The sequence below is a fragment of the Panthera pardus genome, unplaced genomic scaffold (assembly GCF_024362965.1).
Source record: "Panthera pardus isolate Hobbes unplaced genomic scaffold, ASM2436296v1 HiC_scaffold_15, whole genome shotgun sequence".
NCBI lineage: Eukaryota > Metazoa > Chordata > Mammalia > Carnivora > Felidae > Panthera > Panthera pardus.
Window position 1 is genome coordinate 38590889 of NW_026526710.1, and position 19149 is coordinate 38610037.

Here is a 19149-nt window from a genome sequence, read left to right on the forward strand (position 1 = left end):
ACATTGACTAGGCAGAGAGACTAAAAGGCTTAATCCAGAGAGAGAGAAAGGAAAATAAAAAAGGAGGCAGGGACAATGAAATGAAGATAAAGGTACCCAGACAGAGAAACTACATGACTTGATTATTCCAGAGAGAGAGAAAGGAGTGTAAAGGAGGAAGTGTACAACATGTATCAAGATAATGGATTAAATATGTACGTTTAGATAGACCAATAACCAGAGTAACCAGCCTAGGGTAGGGAAGAGATAAGGAAGAGAAATGATGAGGGGGAGGAGAATATATCTATATATCCAGAATTGACCTAGAGTTAATCCAGAATTGACCTAGAGTTAATCCAGGCAATGCTGCATCGCTTGTCAGGAGGAGCTTTCCACAGGGTCTGTGCCGCTCAGGTGGATACGAAGTTACCCAGTGTGAAGGGGCATGGTTTGGTGTAGTCTGGACCCACCTCCACTATGGGCCCTGGGAGTGATCCCTGAGGCCCAGCCTTGGTGATGGTGTGGGGAGGGGTCAGGGAATGGTGATCCCCTAGTCTCTTCTCCACAGAGCTGGACCTGGTGGACTCTGTTTGAGTCGTCCTCACCATGCCACGGGCTCAGACGGGGCTGTTCTTCTCATTCTGCCAATCCCCTGACCCTGTGCTTAGGATTCAAAGTCCCACTCTGTGTACTCTGGCACTGGGGAAGTGCCTCTCAGTGCAGCCATTATGTGGTCCTGGCTGGCTTTGTCTGTGCTGCCACACTTCAGGGAGGACCGCCTTCTCCTATGCAGACTGAGAGCCGCTGCCCTCTCTGCGAGCCCCCTAGGGTGGCGGAAGCAGGCAGACTTTGTACTATCGCGTAGCCCTCCAGGGAGGGAACCACTTTCTCCAACTGCGGACTAAGCCCCTGACCTACCACTGCACCCAAGCCCCTGGCTCCCCTCTTCCCCACGTGCACGAACAGGGAGCTGGCTCCAGTCCGAAGAAAGCCCTGCAATTAGAGATTGGATCCCTCTCAGTCTTAGTCCAAGGTCTTTCTCCTGTCCAGATTTGGTCCTACACTTCCCTAGCCGCTCTTTCTCTTCTCTTTGTCTCTCCGCGGAAGGGGTCCCTCCCCTCCATGCCCATGCGGCCTTTTTTTTTTTTTTTTTTTTTTTTAATCTCTCCCAGTTCACAGTTACCCACCTATCTTTTTTCCAGCTTTCCCATTTTCTTCCTAGCAGATTCAGTCTCTTTTCCTCCCAGGCTCTAGTGTTCAAAGTCCTTTGGCTTCTGCACTTCTTTGTTTGAGAAACACGGGAAGTAAGGACCCCCTACTTCTCCGCCATGTTGGCCCCTCCCCTCTTTTATATTTATTTTTGAAAGAGAGAGAGAGAGAGAGATAGAGTGTGAGCCAGGGAAAGGCAGAGAGAGGGAGACACAGAATTGGAAGCAGGCTCCAGGCTCTAAGCTGTCAGCACAGAGCCCGACACAGGGCTTGAACCCATGAACTGTGAGATCATGACCTGAACCGAAGTTGGAGGCTTAACGGACTGAGCCACCCAGGCACCCCTTATGTTATTTTAAAGCAGAGGGAACCACTATCTTGCTAGTTATTCCCAGGTAACTCATTCTTCCAAATCCAACTCAAAGAAAAGATGTATGTACCGGAATGTTCCTTATAGTATTATCTACCATAATAGAAAGTTGGAAATCAACCTAAATATCCTACAGTAAAGGACTAATTAAATAACAGATAGTAATTTCTTATTATAGAATACTGTGTAGCCATTTTGTTATTTTTGATGGCTAATGACATGGGGAAATGCTTATGATATAATGTTGATTGAAAAGAACGAACAACAAAACTATGCATACGATATGAACTCAATTCATACACATACACACAAAGAAAGTACTGCAGAATGTTAACAGTAGTTTTCATTGGTGGTGGGATAGTAAGGGATTTAAATTTTTTAAAAAAATTTTTAAATGTTTATTTTTGAGGGAGAGAGACAGTGTGAGTGGGGGAGGAGCAGAGAGAGAGAAGGAGACACAGAATTCAAAGCAGGCTCCAGGCTCCGAGCTGTCAGCACAGAGCCCATTGTGAGGCTTGAACTCACAAACTGTGAGATCATGACCTGAGCCAAAGTTGGCCGCTCAACTGACTGAGCCACCCATGTACCCTCACCGATTTTAAACTTTTTTAGAGACTTTTCTACACTGAAAAAAAATCTCTACAATGAATTTGTTACCTTCATAATTAAAAGAAAGCCAATAAATGATAATATAACTTTACAAGATCCACCTCAAATGTTTCCTCTCTGAGGCCTTCACCAACAAGTGTTCCTTGTTCCTCCTTCATATTCACATAACACTCAGTATATATCACCCCTAACCATTCTCTACTCTGAACTAGAATGATCTTCCTAAAAAGTAAATATTACAACCCTGCAGTTCTACTTTTAGGTATTTACCTAAGAGAAATGAAAACATATATCCATTCAAAACCTTATACAGAAGTGTTCATAGCAGCATTATTCATAATAGCCCCAAAGTGGACACAACCCAAATATCCATCAAATGATGAACAGATAAATAAACTATGTACTTGTTATAGGTGGTAGGCAAACCACTGTATACCTACATCTAAAACCCCAGAATCTGTGAATATGTTATATTACAAGGCAAAGGAGAATTAAAGTAGCAGGTAAAGTTCTCTAATCAGCTGACCTTAAAATAGGGAGGTTGTTCTGGATTATTCATGGGGCCCCAATGTAATCACAAGTGTTCCTAATGGTGGAAGAGGAAGGCAGAACATTGGAGTTATGTAACGTGAGAGGACTTAGCCTGTTGTTGTTGGTTTTGAAGATGGAGGAAGGGGACCATCAGGCAAGAAATGTGGGCAACCACTAGAGGTTGAAAAAGGTACAGAAATAGATTCTCCACTAGAGCTTCCAGAAAGAAGTGCTTCCCTGACAACACATTGATTTTAGCCCAGCAGCACTAATATTAGACTTCTGACCTATAGAACTGTAAGATAATAAATTTGCATTATTTTAAGTCACTAAGTCTGCATTAAATTGTTATAGCGATAGAAAACTAAAACAAATGGAATGTTACTCACAATAAAAAGCAACGAATACTCATACATGCTATAATATGGATAAACTTTGACAACATTAAACTAAATGAATGAATACAGTCACAGATGCCTACATCTTGCGTGATTCCATTTATATGAAACGTCCAGAATAGGCAAATCTATAGGCACGGAATGACTGGTGGTTGCCTACAACTGAGTACAGTTTCTTTTTGAAGTGGTGAAATCTCCTAAAACTGATTATTATGGTGGGAGCACAACTCAGTGAATATACTAAAAATCATATGATATGTGAATTATATCTCAATAAAACATATATACACATATATGTGTATGAATACGTGTGTGTGTGTGTGTAGGCATGTGCATGTGTGTGCGTGCACACATACATATTCTCTGCAGGAACACCTTTGATGGTTTTGCTGCCCTAAAAACTAAAATCTATTAAAAACAATTTTTTTTTAATTGAAAGCAGCCTCAGGGACCTGTGGGACAACAAAAGATCTAAAGTTCCTGTTAGAGCCTCTGAAGAGGAGGAGAAAGGGTGGAGCTGAAAAAGTACTCAAAGAAGTTATGGCTGAAAACTTCTCAAACTGGGTAAGATATAAACCTACAGATTCAAGAAGCTGAGTAAAATCCATATGAGATAAACCCAAAGAAATCTACACCAAGATATATCATAGTCAAATATCTGAAGACTATAGACAAAGAAAGAAAAAAAAACACAAGCAGAAAGAGAAACAACACTTTATCAATAAAGAAATAACAGTTCAAAAGACAATAAAAATCTCATCAAGATACCCAAGAGGCCAACAAAAAGTGGGACAACCAACAGCCACAAAAAATGGTTTGGATAGCACAGCATACACAGTCCCTCGTTACCTGGCCCCTATTCACCCGGCCTGCATCTCTTCCCACTTCCTAATATGTATCCCAGGATCCAGACATACTAAATGATTTGCAGTTTTCCTCATCTTTGTACCTTTGCAAAAGTTGCTTTTCTGACCACAATGTACTTAGCCCTCTTCTTCCTCTTACCTCCTATTAGTTTTTCTGTACTCTGTTTAAATTTTACCTATGAGAAGATTTTCCTACATTATTCCACAAGGTCAGGTTAGGTACTCTTTCATAATTTCTTCTGTATTTGTGGGTCTCCTCTATCACACTATAACCTCTCATAGTCTTAACTCTTAATATTTTTAAAAAACGTTTACTTATTTTGAGAGAGAAAGAGAGAGTGTGTGCATGGGTGCGCACATGTGCATGTGAGTGGGGGAAGAGGCAGAGATAGAGGAAGAGAAAGAGAATTCCAAGTAGGCTCCATGCTCTCAGCACAGAGCCCAATGCAGGGCTTGATCTCATGACAACGAGATCCTGAACTGAGCTGAAATCAAGAGTTGGACACTTAACCCACAGAGCCACTCAGGTGACCCTTGTACTTAACAGCTAGTTTAGGGTCTGGCACATGCTGACACTAAATTTATTAAAAAGTGTTTACTGATGAATTAATATCTCAATTACAGTACCCCTTGTATTGTATTATAACTCATTTGTGTCCTTTTTTCAATAGATGAAAAAAGATGAGAAAAGATGACCTTCTCACTCATTCATCTTTGCATAGCTCAGGCAACACGATCCAAGTATATAATAGATAGTCTATAATAGAAAAGATGGATGGATGTTACACATAGTAGATTTATGTCCCTTAACAAATTTAGTGGAAAACACTTAAGCCTTGGTTGTTGTACTTTTTTGCTTTTTTAGGATAGTGACATTTTAATGGCTTTCTGAAAGTCCCAAAATGTTTTTTAAAAATGACAATATATGCTGCAAGTGTGATTTAAATATATAGAACTATATTAATAGTTTATCTAATTCATAAAGATTTCGTTCTACAGAGAAATACAATTTGTAAAGTAGTAATATACTCCAGGTGATTAAAACTCACACATAGCTAAAGTAATTTAACAATTGAACATCTTTTCCCAGCAGACACTAATTCAAAACAATCTATCTTTGTTTGTAGGATATGACTGAATCCTCAGCAGCAAATAGAATTAACTGGTCCATTATATGAACACAAAGGCTGTTAGAATGTGCATGCCTGGTGAGTATTAAGCACTGACATTCAGGAGTCAGGTGGAACAGTGTTTTATAAACTCAATCAGTCTTTATTTCCAAGCAATAACAAATCCTTTCACAGAAATAATCTTCATGCTCATCATATCATGGAGTTCATATAATCCAAATCTGAATGGCCACATTTGAATGATCAAATATATTTTTATATAATAACAAAATGTTAATTTTGAAATCATTACAAGTGACAGTTGATTTAGGAAGATTTATGGGGCATAATCACATTATATACCCATTTACAGATGAATAAACCAGGATATAGAAATGCTAAGTGACTTGTTCAAGATCACATCAGTACAAAGTGGTAAATCCAACCTTACCAAAGTATTCTGGCTTTAAATCTAGGATTCTTCCCATTGTACCATGCTGTCTGCATCTTTTTAAGATATGCATTGGAGGTCCAATGTAATATGAATTGAAGAAATTATAGAAGAGATGCAGACTCCCCACTCCCACTTCATGTCTGTTGATTTCAAGTCCAGTGACCAACTAACTTAATGATGTTAGGTGGCAGAGTCAATGGGTAGTCCCTGAATTTGGGTTTCACAGACATTTCCTCCTGACCTCATGGACTCCTTTCCTCGTTGGTTGGCAATGACACTACTCCCAGATACTTGGAAGTGAGTGATAAGGTGTTAAAGGAAGTGAACTGTTCTTGAAAAAAATTGTTCTTCTTGACTTTTTAGACTGGCTAAATTATAGCCATCTTTCCTATGACATACACTAATTTACTTGTACTTACTGTGCCCAATCATTGCACTAAGTGTTTTACACACTTTATCTCATTTTACTTTATCTCCATAAAAATTTGGTGAAACATATACCATTCCTACCATCTTATTTTACAGACAAGGAAACTACAATTTAAGAGAGGTTAAGTAATTTGCTTGAGATAGGGAGGTAGCAAAAGTTAAATGAAGAATTTAACCAACAGACTAAGATTCCAGATCTCAGGCTATTAGTCTCTTGCCTTTGAACACGAAAATTGTTGAGGCTGTTCTGTGATGACCTCCCATCCCCATGCCTCCATCCAGCGGTTAAGATATCCACAAAGGTTTTACATGGGTTCAGACTAACGTTGCAAAACAAACAGCAGAAGTAAAATGTGCATTTTAGACTAAAAAAAGACGTCTCTAAGATTTAATGTGATAATAGAATATCATTCAGCGATAAAAAGAATCAACTACTTATACATGCAAAAACACACATGAATCTCTTCATTTTCTTTCCAAGTTTTTATTTAAATTCTAGCTAACATACATGGTAAAATTGGTTTCAGGTATAGAATTTAGTGATTCATCACCTACATATAATACTCAGTGCTCATCCCAACAAGTGCCCCCCTTAACACCCATTACCCATTTAGTCCATCCCTCACACACTTCCCTCCACCAACCCTCAGTTTGTTCTCCATAGTTAAGAGTCTCTTTGGTTTGCTTCCCTCTCCCTTTTCCCCCATTCCATATGTTCATCTGTTTTGTTTTTTAAATTCCACATATGAGTGAAATCATATGGTATTTGTCTTTCTCTGACTGATTTTGCTTAGCATAATACCTTCTAGCTCCATTCATATCATTGCAAATGGCAAGATTTCATTCTCTTTGATGGCTGAGTAATATTCCATTGTATATATATACCACATCTTCTTTATCCATTTATCAGCTGATGGACATCTGGGCTCTTTCCATAGTTTGGCTATTGTTGATAATGCTGCTGTAAACATCAGGGTGATGTACCCCTTCAAATCTGTATTTTTGTATCCTTTGAGTAAATACAAATGAATCTAAAAAGCATTGTGCTGAGTGAAAAAAAACATTCAGGAGACCTTATAGTATATGATTTTACTTATATGACATTCTGGAGAAGATAAAAATACAAGGACAAAAAAATACATTGGTGGTTACTAGGGCCTAGGGATGGAGAGAGGGGTTAACTACAAAAAAGAACAAGGGAGGGGCGCCTGGGTGGCTCAGTCGGTTGAGCGGCCAACTTCGGCTCAGGTCATGATCTCACGGTCCATGAGTTCAAGCCCCGCGTCGGGCTCTGTGCTGACAGCTCGGAACCTGGAGCCTGTTTCGGATTCTGTGTCTCCCTCTCTCTGACCCTGCCCCGTTCATGCTCTCTCTCTGTCTCAAAAATAAATAAACGTTAAAAAAAAATTAAAAAAAAAAAAAAAAAGAACAAGGGAACTTTTGGAGGTGATTAAAATATTCTATATATAATTTTCAAAATTCTTATGTGCACCTAAAAGGGTAAGTTTACTGTGAATCTGCTTTCTAAAAAGTAAAAATGAATAAATATGGTCTCTAAGACACTGTTTTCCAAATCTCCATTAGTGAGATACAACCCATCAGTGAGTTATGAACTCAATTTAACAGGTTGTGATTGGCATTTTAAAAGGTGCAATAGAACAAAATAGGAATATCAGAGTCTGTAAACAGTAAAAGGAATACTGTTAATGAAGCATTTGCTTCTGTTCCCCATATATGTATGTGATATAATTATTATTATTTATTTTATTTTTACAGTCTTGACGTCTTTTATTTTTTTACACTTATCATGCCATGAATTCATAGGGAATGGGTTCCAACAGCTCAGGCTCCTTTCCATTGGTTCTCACAAAGTGTGCTTCTCTGGGTGGGGCAGGCTGGCGCTTCAGTTGAACCCAAGTACCTTTCTCCTTGGCTTCCTTCTTTTTCTTATCATTTTCCTTCACACGCTTCAGGAAGCTGTCTCGGCTCTTTGAATGCTTAATGTGCTCAATACGTACATTAATTCTCTTAGCAAGAATCTTGCCCTTAACTTGTTTGTTTACAACAATGCCAACAGCATGTTGGGTAACATTGTAGATTCTTCCAGTTTTGCCATGGTAACATTTGTGGGGCATTCCTTTTTGAACAGTGCCCATTCCCTTGATGTCCACAATATCACCTTTCTTGTAGATTTGCATGTATGTTGCCAAAGGAACAACTCCATGTTTTCTAAAAGGCCTAGAGAACATATAGCGAGTAGCTCTCCTCTTTCCCTTTGTGTTGGTCATTTTGGCGAATTACTGGAAGGTGGCAGTTCCCCTGTATGTGATATAATTAAATATCAGGAAAAAGATATCATGGTCAGAGTGTTCTCTTTTTAAGTTTATTTATTTTGAGAAAGAGAGGATGGCAGCAGCAGAGAAAGAGGGAGAAAGAAAGAATCCCAAAAAGGCTCCACACTGTCAAGCTCAGAGCCCTAGTGGGGCTTGAACTCATGAAACACGAGATCATGACCTGAGCCAAAATTAAGAGTTAGACGTGGACGCTTAACCCACTGAGCCACCCAGGTACCCCCATGGTCAGAGTATTTTTAACAGAGGGAATTTAACACAGGAAACTTGTTTCACAAATGATGAATAGGTAGAGAAGCCAAATAAGGGAAGATAAGACAACCCAGAGATCAGCAATGGCAGAAACCACATACCTTTCGACTGGAGGGATAAAGGGAAGTAGCAGTGTTGCTGGGTCCCAGAGTTGGGGTCATCCTGGAGAAGCTTAAATCGCAGGGGGACATTTTTGGCTGGAGCTGGAGCCACAGAGAAGAGCTAGTCACTGTCAAAGATGCACTGCAGGCAGAGAAAGATGAGGAGAATCATCCTGGCTTTCCCATTCCTCCCACCCTCCAGTGTCAGGGCAGGACTGCACACGAGTGGCACCCACCCAGAAATCAGTTAACGTAACTTGGGAGCCGTGGAAATACAGCCTCTTGGGATCAGCATCCTTAAAACTTGGCAGAGGAAGAGCAAGGAATGGATTTGAGAGCAAACAGTCCCAGGGTTGGCATAGCTGTGAAGTAAAACGCATTTCTGATCGAAGGTCAAATTCCAAAAGGTTTAAAAGCCATTACTTTAGGGGACAAAGCTATTCTCTATGTTATTCTCTCTATATACAGGAAGAATAAAGTTACACTTTTGACCATTAGAGGATGCCAAATTTTGCCCTTTAGGATGTGTTTGAAAAGGCAGTTTGAATTAAAGAAGTTGGATTGTAAGACTAACCCTCTTGTCTCCTTACTATCGGAGGAGTCATACCAAGATCTCTTAGCAAAGGTAAAACTCTTAGCAAATGTAGATGAAATTTAGGCTAGGAACAATAGAGCAGGAAGAAAGTACACAAGAGGCAAATGTGTAAGCAAAGTAATAGTGTGGAAGGAAAATAATAGCAGTTAAAAATCAATATGCTGAGTATCAAATGGCCTCTGTCAGCAGCTGTTTGTGTGACAGCTCTATAAAACTTCCTAGATCCACAAGGAGTAGCAGCCATAATTCATCAACACAACCTTATTCCTGACTCTGATGACTATTTAGTTATTCCCGTTCCAAAGTTTTGACCTTGAATTATTTGGGATTTCTGATCTCAAGAAATGACTCCTGAGGCTCCCTCATTGAGTCAAAACTAATGCTTGATTCCTTTGTGTTTAAAAACACTCAGAGCCACTCTCCCCTCCAGCCATCCAAAATGTCGAATGGAAAGAAGGCTAAGGGGAAGTGGGTGGCCCCAGTCCCTGCTGTCATGAAGAAGCAGGAGGCTGAGAAGGTGGTCAATCCGTTGTTGGCGAAAAGAGCCAAGAATTTTGGCATCAGATAGGACATTGAGCCCAAAAGGGATCTCACCTGCTTTGTCAAATGCCGTCACCTGCTTTGTCAAATGCCGCCCCCCCCCCCCCCTACATCCTGCTGCAGCAGCAAAGGGCTGTTCTCTATCAACGTCTGAAAGTTCCTCCTGCAATTAAGCAGGTCACCCAGCTTTGCACTGCCAAACAATTATTCAGCTGCTTATACTGGCCCACAAATACAGACCTCTGGTCAAAGCAAGACGAGTAGAGACTGTTGGCTCAGGCTGAGAAGAAAGCTGCTGGCAAAAGGGGTGTCCCCACTAAGAGGTCTCCTGTCCTTCGAGCTGGGGTTTATATGTCACCACCTTGGTAGAAAACAAGAAGACTCACCTGGTAGTGACTGCACATGATGTGGAGCGCATTGAGCTGGTTGTCTTCCTGCATGCCCTGTGTTGTTAGATGGTGGTTACCTACTGAATTATCAGGCGGAAGGCCAGCCTGGAGTGTGTGGTCCACAGGAAGACCAGGAAGACCTGCACTACTGTCACCTTCACACACATTAACTCAGAAGACAAAGGAACTCTGGCTAAGCTGGTGGAAGCTATCAGGACCAATTACAATGACAGATATGATGACATACGCCATCACTGGGGAGGCAACATCCTGGGTCCAAAGTGGGTTGCTGGCATTACCAAGCTGGAAAAGCAAAGGCTAAAGAACTGGCCACCAAACTGGGCTAAGTGTACACTGTTGAATTTTCTGTACATAAAAGAAAATTGTTTTCACAAAACAAAAAACAAAAAACATGCAGTGCCTACTTTTGGACTTTGCCATCTATATCAACCGTGCAGGAACAATGTACTTCAATCTGTTTCTTTTCTGTCTAGTCTCCTTCAGTTATTTTATTTTTAAAATTGTTTTAATGTTTATTTATTTTTGAGAGAGAGAGAGGCAGAGTATGAGTAGGGGAGGGGCAGAGAGAGAGAGGGAGAGAGAGAATCCCAAGCAGGTTTCACACTGTCAGCGCAGAGCCGGACACAGGGCTCAGTCTTTTGAACCATGAGATTACAACCTGAGCTGAAATCAAGAGTCGGAGGCTTAATCTACTGAGCCACCCAGGAGCTCTGTCTCCTTAAGTTATTTTAAAATATGGTTCTGGGAATATTGTTTTAAATTCAACTACATCATTATTAAGAGTTCTTTTTCAAAGCATTTAATATTTGTTGAATGGAAGTATGGATGGATGTGCAGATGGATGAATGTAGGCAATGTGAGTGAGTCTCAATTCTAAGTTTCAGTCAGGCTTATGGGGAGTCCTCAAGCCAGTTTCCTGGTTCTGATTTGACTAGTAGTTTTGATTTAAATTACATTAAATTAAATTAAATTAAATTTAATTTAATTTAATTTAATTTTTTAATTTTTTATTTTTTTAGAGAGAGTGCAAGCACGGGAGGGGGCAGAGAGAGAGAGAGAAAGAGTATTTTAAACAGGCTCCACGCTCAGGTGGAGCCCCATGAGGAGGTCAATGCGTCCACCCTGGAATCATTACCTGAGCCAAAACCCAGAGCGACGCTCAACAGACAGCAACCCAGGCACCCCATTGACTTGTAATATAAAGACCACCAGAACACCACTGTGCTGCCATCTAGTGGTAGCATAACCTATATGTAAGAAAGGTAATTGCAGAAAAACAAGCTTGTATGCAAAACGAAGTATCACAATTCTTTTCCTGGTTCCAGCTGCTTATGACTCCTGATTTGGCTATCTTTGATAGTCATAGCACTTCACCTTGATGGTTAACACATGTACAAGGAACGCTCTCAGGATTATATAAATCGATGTCATCAGCTCAGGCACCATATGGTAGAGTAAGTCCTCCTTGATACAATAAATGCCAAAGGTCTCTATGTATTTTGACAGTCAACAGGCTCATGGTTTTAAAAAATATGATAACAGCTGTTTTTAAGAGAAAGCATGATAATAATTTTATTGCTTCCATACTTCAATTTCAATTTGATGACCCTCTTTAAAAGATATACTTTTTTTTCCTATACAAACACTAATATCTTAATTGGAAAAAAAACAAACAAACCACATTTATCCCAGAATATAACTACATAAGAATAAAATAAAATAGTTGCAAAGTTTAGGACACCATGAGTGTAAAATAAGGACTCCATTCTTGGGCATCCTGCAGCCTAGCCAAGTTGACACATAAAATCAACCATCACATGTGCCTTGGTGTGGACCTATTTTTATCCATTGTACTGTGCTCTCAATGGACTCTTTTAATCTGTAGACTCATGTGCTCCAGTTCTGAGAAATTTTATTGATTTTTTATTTTGAACATTCTTATACATTTTCTTCTATTTCTGGATTCCTATTATTAGGATTTCACAATTTCTAGCTGGTCTCCCAATGTTTCTGTCTACTTTTACCATTTTTCATCTGCCTTTACCTTGCTTACTGGAAACTTTTCTTAATTTTTTCATTCAACCATTTAAAAAAAATTTTTTAATGTTTATTTTTTGGAAGAGAGACAGGGGTGAGTGGGGGAGGGACTGAGCGAGAGGGAGACACAGAATCCAGGCTCTGAGTCAGCACAGAGCCCGACATGGGCTTGAGCTCACGAACCTGAAGATCATGACCTGAGCCAAAGTCTGGCGCTTAACCAACTGAGCCACTCAGGTGCCAATTTTTTCAGCCCCTTTATGGAGTTTTTATTTTTGCCATCATGTTTTTAGTTTCAAGAGATTTTCTTTTTCTTTTGAGGGACCTCTGCATCCTTTCAAAATAGTATCCTATTCTTGATTAATTGGCAATACCTTTTCTTATCTCTCTCAAAATATTAATGGCAGCATTTCTTTTAAAAAGTGTTATTTTCTCTCATGTGGTTTGTTTCCTCCAAGTTGCTTTTTTTCTGTTTATTTCTTTGGTTTCTGTCCTTCATACTGGAAACTTCCTTCGGATGTCTGGTTGTTTTCATTTCCTCAAGAGTAGGGAACTAAAAAAAGCTGCTTATAGGCTCCAAGAGGGGAGGGGAAAGGGGACATTCACAAAGGGGTAGTTGGGGACCACTACTGTCAGTATATTTAGATATGGTTTATTGGGCTGGCCAAATTCCTTAAAGGAAACTTTTCTGATCTCCTTTCATAAAAACAAAGCTGCCAGTTGCTGATTGGGAGAAGAGGCCAAGGTGTCTCGGGATCTGTGTTCAGTACTATATGCCCCACTTGCAATTATGCTTGATGTCAACGGTGCTAATCTCTCCCGAGAATAAACCCTTATGGTCTCACAAGGTCACCCTGATGGCCCAGCTTCAGAGTAGGTAGAAGACCTGGGGTCCAATTTCTTAGTAGACTCTCAACCAACTGTCCTTTTTCTAGCTCTTCTTATTCCACTTCCCTACCTCCAGAGGTGCCAGAGGCTGCCACTACCTGAACCCATGGAGATCCTGCAGTGTAAATTGAGATGAATGTCAGCTTTCCTGACTTACGATTCTATTTTGCAGGGTTTGCTAAGCCATCTGTTTTGTAGCTTCAAAATCTTGCTTCTGTTGCCTCCTTTCTCTTTCCTCTTCATTGGGGGGGGGGGGGGGGGGGTGGGGGCAAGCCTTTATGCAAATCCCTTCACTGTTGTTTTAGTAGGGTTGTGAGAGGAGTAAGAAAAGGTAGATGCCTGTCTTTACCTGGAAGGCCTTTGGTGGGATCTTTGAAAATAATTTCTGTTTATGAAGCTTCTATTCATTTAAACATTCTTTAAATGTTTTTAAAGTAGAAAAGTTAAGATTTTTTTTGTGGTCAAACATAATTAATTTGTGTATATTATTTCTTCCCTTGTTTCCAAACTTAAGAACTCTTTGTCCTATGTTAAGATTAGGTATTTACTTGGATCTGTCCTAAGTAAAATTGTCAAGTAACCATGGGTTTTTTTGCACCAGCTTCCAATCTTCTATTGGTGATGATGCCCTATCCCTCCTTCTGGAGTGTCCCCGATGCCTCTGAGAATCCCCATCATGCCTTCTGTTCACTAACATTCTCAGCCAAGACCCTTTCTTTTCTTCCATGGTGACTCCCTATGCTTAAGGCCTTCTCCAGTCCCATCCACCGCATTAAAATATAACCTGTCCAGGGTCTTATTTCATTATGCTCTGTTCTTTCTTAGCCAACTAAAGGTACAAGAACTGATTTAGAGGAATTTTACCTTCATTATTGATTTAATCCTTACAACAACCTAGTGTGGTAGATATTACTAGTCCCATTTCATAGATTAATAAATTGAGGCCTAGAGAGGTTAAACCTCTCTTATCCAGGGTCACTAGGCTGGTAAGTCAGAGAAGGTCTATAGTACAACAGCTTGTAACCACTGTATACATTCTCCCTATACTAGAAAATATTTACTGTGTTAACTCACGTAATAAGACATTTAACAAATTTTAATGGCTATTTTTTAAGGCAGTACTTTACCCTAAATAGTGAGTCTGATAGTGAAAATTTCGAATACAACTGAAGTTTTAGGCAGCAGGGCCTTTTATTACCATTTAGGGTTACCTTTCTCCTCCCATCCATTCCCACAGAATGCAGCGTTGATTTGGCATTTTTAACACTGCAGCTAACGATCATAAAAATAAAGCCATTTAGGACCATGAAAAGCTCTGCAGGAGTTACGTTATAAACTATAGCACTCAGTTGAGAAAGACTAGCTTTTAAGCAGTGTATTTAGATATTTTGGCATGTTATTAGACACATACTTGAGCCCATTCTCCATTTCACCTCTGTATTTTCAATTCAAAGAAGGATTTTTATTCTTTGTGGAAACAAATGATATCAAAATCACAAGGCATCTTCTCTGATTATTTCCATCTAAGGTTATTTAAACACTGTATTTATGATTTCATACACATTTTTTATCCTTACTGGGCTATGTTGGTTTCTAAGAACGAATAACAGAGTATTCTAGATCTTTTCCGGGGATTCAGTATTAGCCTTCCTGTAACCCAGAACACTCAGCTCTCCACCTGACACCTGACACCTGACATCAAGTTGATCAAATCCCCCAGTTTCATACAAAAACACACACATTAAAGGACTACTGTGTGCATTGTATCTGACATCAGAATAATAAGACAATGACTCTTCAGAGAACTCATGGTCTAGAGAAGAGAGACATATAATATGCCATAAAAATGTAAGAAAAAATATTTTAATTTTTTTAAATGTTTATTTTTTGAGAGAGAGAGAGAGAGAGAGAGAGAGAGGAAAGAGTCGGAGGGGCAAAGAGAGAGGAGGACAGAGGATCCCAACCAGGCTCTGTGCTGACAGCACAGAGCCGGATGTGGGGCTGAAACTCATGAACCTGTGAGAACAGAAGTCTGACCCTTAACCGACTGAGCCACCCAGGTCCCCCCACTTAAAAAAAAAAATTTTTTTTTTTGAGAGAGAGAGTGAGAGAGAGAGAGAGAATGAGTGGGGGTGGAATTTTATTATTTATTTATTTATTTATTTATTTATTTATTTATTTATTTATTTATAAGTAGGCTCCATGCCCAACATGGGGCTTGAACCTACGGCCCTCAGATGAAGAGTTGCATGCAACACTATTGAGCCAGCCAGGATCCCCAAGGAAAAGAAAATTTTTTTAATCCATTCCTGGGGTGCCTGGGTGGCTCAGTTGGTTAAGCATCCAACTTTGGCTCAGGTCATGATCTCACAGCTTGTAGGTTTGAGCCCTGTGTGGGGCTCTGTGCTGACAGTTCAGAGCCTGGATCCTGCTTGGGATTCTGTGTCTCCTCTCTCTGCCCCTCCCCCACTAGCACTCTGTCTCTGTCTCTCTCTCAAAACTAAACATTAAAAAAAATTTTTTAAATCAATTTCTGAATTTTATCTTTTACACTTCTAGACAAAGAAAGGAGGCTTCAGACTCTTTGCTTCCTTACCTCCCACCCCCATCAAAAAACCCCTGAATCTTCTCATACTCTGTCTTCTCTCAGTAAATGGCATCCAGGCAGATTTTCAGGCCCCAAACTTCTATTATTCTTAATGTCCACGTCTATACTCTTCTTGCTGCTCTAAATCCAACCTATCAGTAGGTACCGCCAGCTCTAACTCTGACATGCACTGAGCAGCTGACTGGTGTTCGTTCTGATGGCTGCTGCACTAATTTAAGCACTGCCGTTTCTCACTTGGACTCCTACAAATACTTCCCGAATGGACTCTACTTTCCTTTCTTCCATTTTTGCTCCATGACAAATTATCTTCACAGAGCAGACAGAAGCTCTTTTAAAAGTGACATCAGGGGCACCTGGGTGGCTCAGTTGGTTAAGTGTCAGACTCTTGATCTCAGTGCAGCTCTGGATCTCACAGTGGTGAGTTCAAGCTCCAGCACTAGGCTTGAAGACTGCTAAAAAAAGAAAAAAAAAAAAAGCACATCAGCTTCTGTTTCAGTCATGGTGGAAACAGGGCCTGGATTCACCTTCTCCCATAACAAGAAACTGGACAAAATGTATTTAATACTTGCTTTCAAGCATTAGACAACTAGCAGCCCAGTCCTGTCAGCTCTGAGAGAGAGGAAACAATCAGGTGAACCCTGTGATTGTCCCAGGTTACCTGTAGTAGTTTCTAGGCTTCGTGCAGACAAATCCCAGAGGTCTTACTGAACTGAACAGACAGAGATGGCGGTTTGGGGAAGCCAAAGCAGTGAGAACTTGTGCAGCACCAGTTCTTGAAAAGACTTTACTTTCCATATCAAATGACCTTCCTCGCTATGTTGTCAGTCAGCTTTCAGTTTCAGTTCCCTTTATTTATCAATCATTACATCATTACCAAAGCATCTTAATTACTCCAGCTTCAAACAGTCCTACGATGAGGGGGCTTATGGCTTCCAGTTTTGTTCTTTCTTCAAGACAGTTACTCTAGGTCTTTTCTACTTCCAGAAAATGTTTAGAATCAGCTTGTCTATTTCTAGAAAAAAAAAAAGTCTGTTAGGATTTTTATTGGAATTGTGTTGAACTTAAAGATCACTTTGGGGGGTGCCTGGGTGGCTTAGTCAGTTGAGTGTCTGACTTTGGCTCAGGTCATGAGTTCGGTTCATGGGTTCAAGCCCCACCGTGGGCTTTGCACTGACAGCAGGAGCCTGCTTCAGATTCTGTGTCTCCTTCGCTCTCTGCCCTCTCCCACTTGTGCACGTGCAAGCTCTCTCTCTCAAAAATAAACATTAAAAAAAATAAAGATCATTTTGGAAAGACTATTAATCTAATTATACTGTATCTTCTAATCCATGATCATGATATAACTTTCCATTTATTTAGATTTTCTTTAATATTTCTTATCAATATTTTGTATTTGTCACTGTAGAAGTCTTACACAATTTTTGTAAATTTAATTTTAAGTATTTTTTTTTAATGTTTATTTATTTTTGAGAGAGAGAGAGAGAGCACAAGCAGGGGAGGGTCAGAGAGAGAAGGAGACACAGAACTCGAAGCAGGCTCCAGGCTCTGAGCTATCAGCACAGAGCCTGATGCAGGGCTCAAACTCACTAACTGTGAGTTCATGACCTGAGCCAAAGTCAGACATTCAACCAACTAAGACACCCAGGTGCCCCAGTAGTTTTTTTTTTTTTTTTAATGTTTATTTTTGAGAGAAAGTATGTGCACATGGGGAAGAGAGCAGGGGGAGGGGCAGAGAGAGAGGGAAACAGAGGATCCAAAGTAGGCTCTGCACTGACAGCAGAGAGCCCCATGTGGGGTTTGAACTCACAAACCTAGAGATCAGGACCTGTGCTGAAGTTGAACCCTCAATCAACTGAGCCACCCAGGCGCCCCTTTAGCAGTTTATTTTTGATGCTATTGTAAATGGTGTTTTAAAATTTCATCTTCTGATTATTTGCCGGTAAACAGAACTATGATTGATTTTTGTATATATTTAAAAAAATTTTTTAATGTTTATTCATTTTTGAGAGACAGAGAGAGAGAAACAGAGCGTGAGTAGGGGAGGGGTAGAGAGAGAGGGAGACACAGAATCTGAAGCAGGATCCAGGCTCTGAGCTGTCAGCACAGAGCCCGACATGGAGCTCGAACTCACAAACTGTGAAATCATGACCTGAGCCGAAGCCAGACATTTAACTGACTGAACCATCCAGGCACCCCGATTTTTGTATATTAAACTTCTATTTTATGACCTTTAAAATTCACATATTAAACCTACTAGTTCTTTGTACATTCATTTTGATGTTTCTGTATAAACCATCATATCATTTGTAAATAAACACAGTTTTATGTTTTCCTTTCTATTCTAATTCCATTGTGGCCAGGGAACATACTCTGTAAAATTTCAATATTTTTGAAATTTCATGAGACTTGTTTTATGGTTTATCATTTGGCCATGTCCAAGAATTTTCCAGACGTACTTTAAAAATGTTTTTCCATTGTCTTCTGGAATCTATTGTTTCTCACGAAATATCATTTCCATGATGATATGAAATACCATCATATATCATTGCTCCTCTGTACGAAATGTTTTTCTCTGGATACTTCCAATATCTCTTTATTTTAGTTTTTGGTTGTTGGACTGCGATATACTTAGTTGTGCTTTTCTTGTATCTATTTTGCCTGGAATGTGTTGAGCTTCTTTGGTAGGTAAGTAAATTATTTCCACAAATTTGTGGAAATTTCAACTATTTTTTTCTCTCGCTCTTTTTTTGGTTCCATTCTCTTTCTCTTCTCATTCTGAGACTCAATTTGCACATCTGTTAGATCACTTAAAATGTCCCATTATTTGTTCATTATTTTTAATGTTCATTTGTTGTGTTCATTATTAATAATCTTATATCCCTTCCATTTTCAGAATGTATAATTTCTTTTTTTATTTTTAAAAATTCATTTTATTTATTTTGAGAGAGAGAGAGAGTGTGTGTGTGTGTGTGTGTGTGTGTGTGTGCGCGCGTGCACAAGCTGGGGAGGAGCAGAGAGAAGGAGAGAGAGAATCCAAGAAGGCTCTGAGCTATTAGTGGTCTCTTGAACTATGAGATCATGACCTGAGCTGAGATCAAGAGTCAGACGCTCAACTGACTAAGCCACCCAGGTATGCTCCCAATATATGATTCCTAATAGTCTTTCTTCATGTTTGCTGACTATACTGATATTGAGAATTGCCTTCCAGGCCACCAGCTACCAGAAACATAATTGAGTGAGGGCCCAAGTTGTTATATTGTGAAATCCATGACTGTTTGTGCTTAGGCCACACGTTCTCATGGTCCTGGTCAAACACTAAGGAACCCTCTGATGGCTCATGTTGGCCTGAGGACTCCTTGTTGACATTCCTGAACTTTCCTTAGACTACATGACACCTAATGTTCCTTCCTCCT

At 39.9% G+C, this 19149-nt stretch overlaps 1 protein-coding gene, 1 long non-coding RNA gene and 1 pseudogene across 2 annotated transcripts in view; 2 read left to right on the plus strand and 1 right to left on the minus strand.

Annotated features, from left to right (window-relative positions):
- The first annotated feature begins 3539 nt into the window (after positions 1 to 3539).
- LOC109248557 (uncharacterized) overlaps positions 3540 to 19149 on the plus strand; it is a 45042-nt gene continuing 29432 nt past the window's right edge. The window contains exons 1-2 of the long non-coding RNA XR_002072115.1: positions 3540 to 3660; positions 5090 to 5170. This is a non-coding gene — a long non-coding RNA (uncharacterized LOC109248557). The remainder of the gene's footprint in view (positions 3661 to 5089; positions 5171 to 19149) is intronic.
- LOC109248556 (60S ribosomal protein L21-like) lies at positions 7741 to 8274 on the minus strand. The gene has a single exon (XM_053902485.1). The coding sequence runs from the start codon at positions 8240 to 8242 to the stop codon at positions 7760 to 7762; it is 483 nt and encodes a 160-aa protein (XP_053758460.1). The 5' UTR covers positions 8243 to 8274; the 3' UTR covers positions 7741 to 7759.
- On the plus strand, positions 9610 to 10529 carry LOC109248555 (60S ribosomal protein L7a-like; annotated as a pseudogene).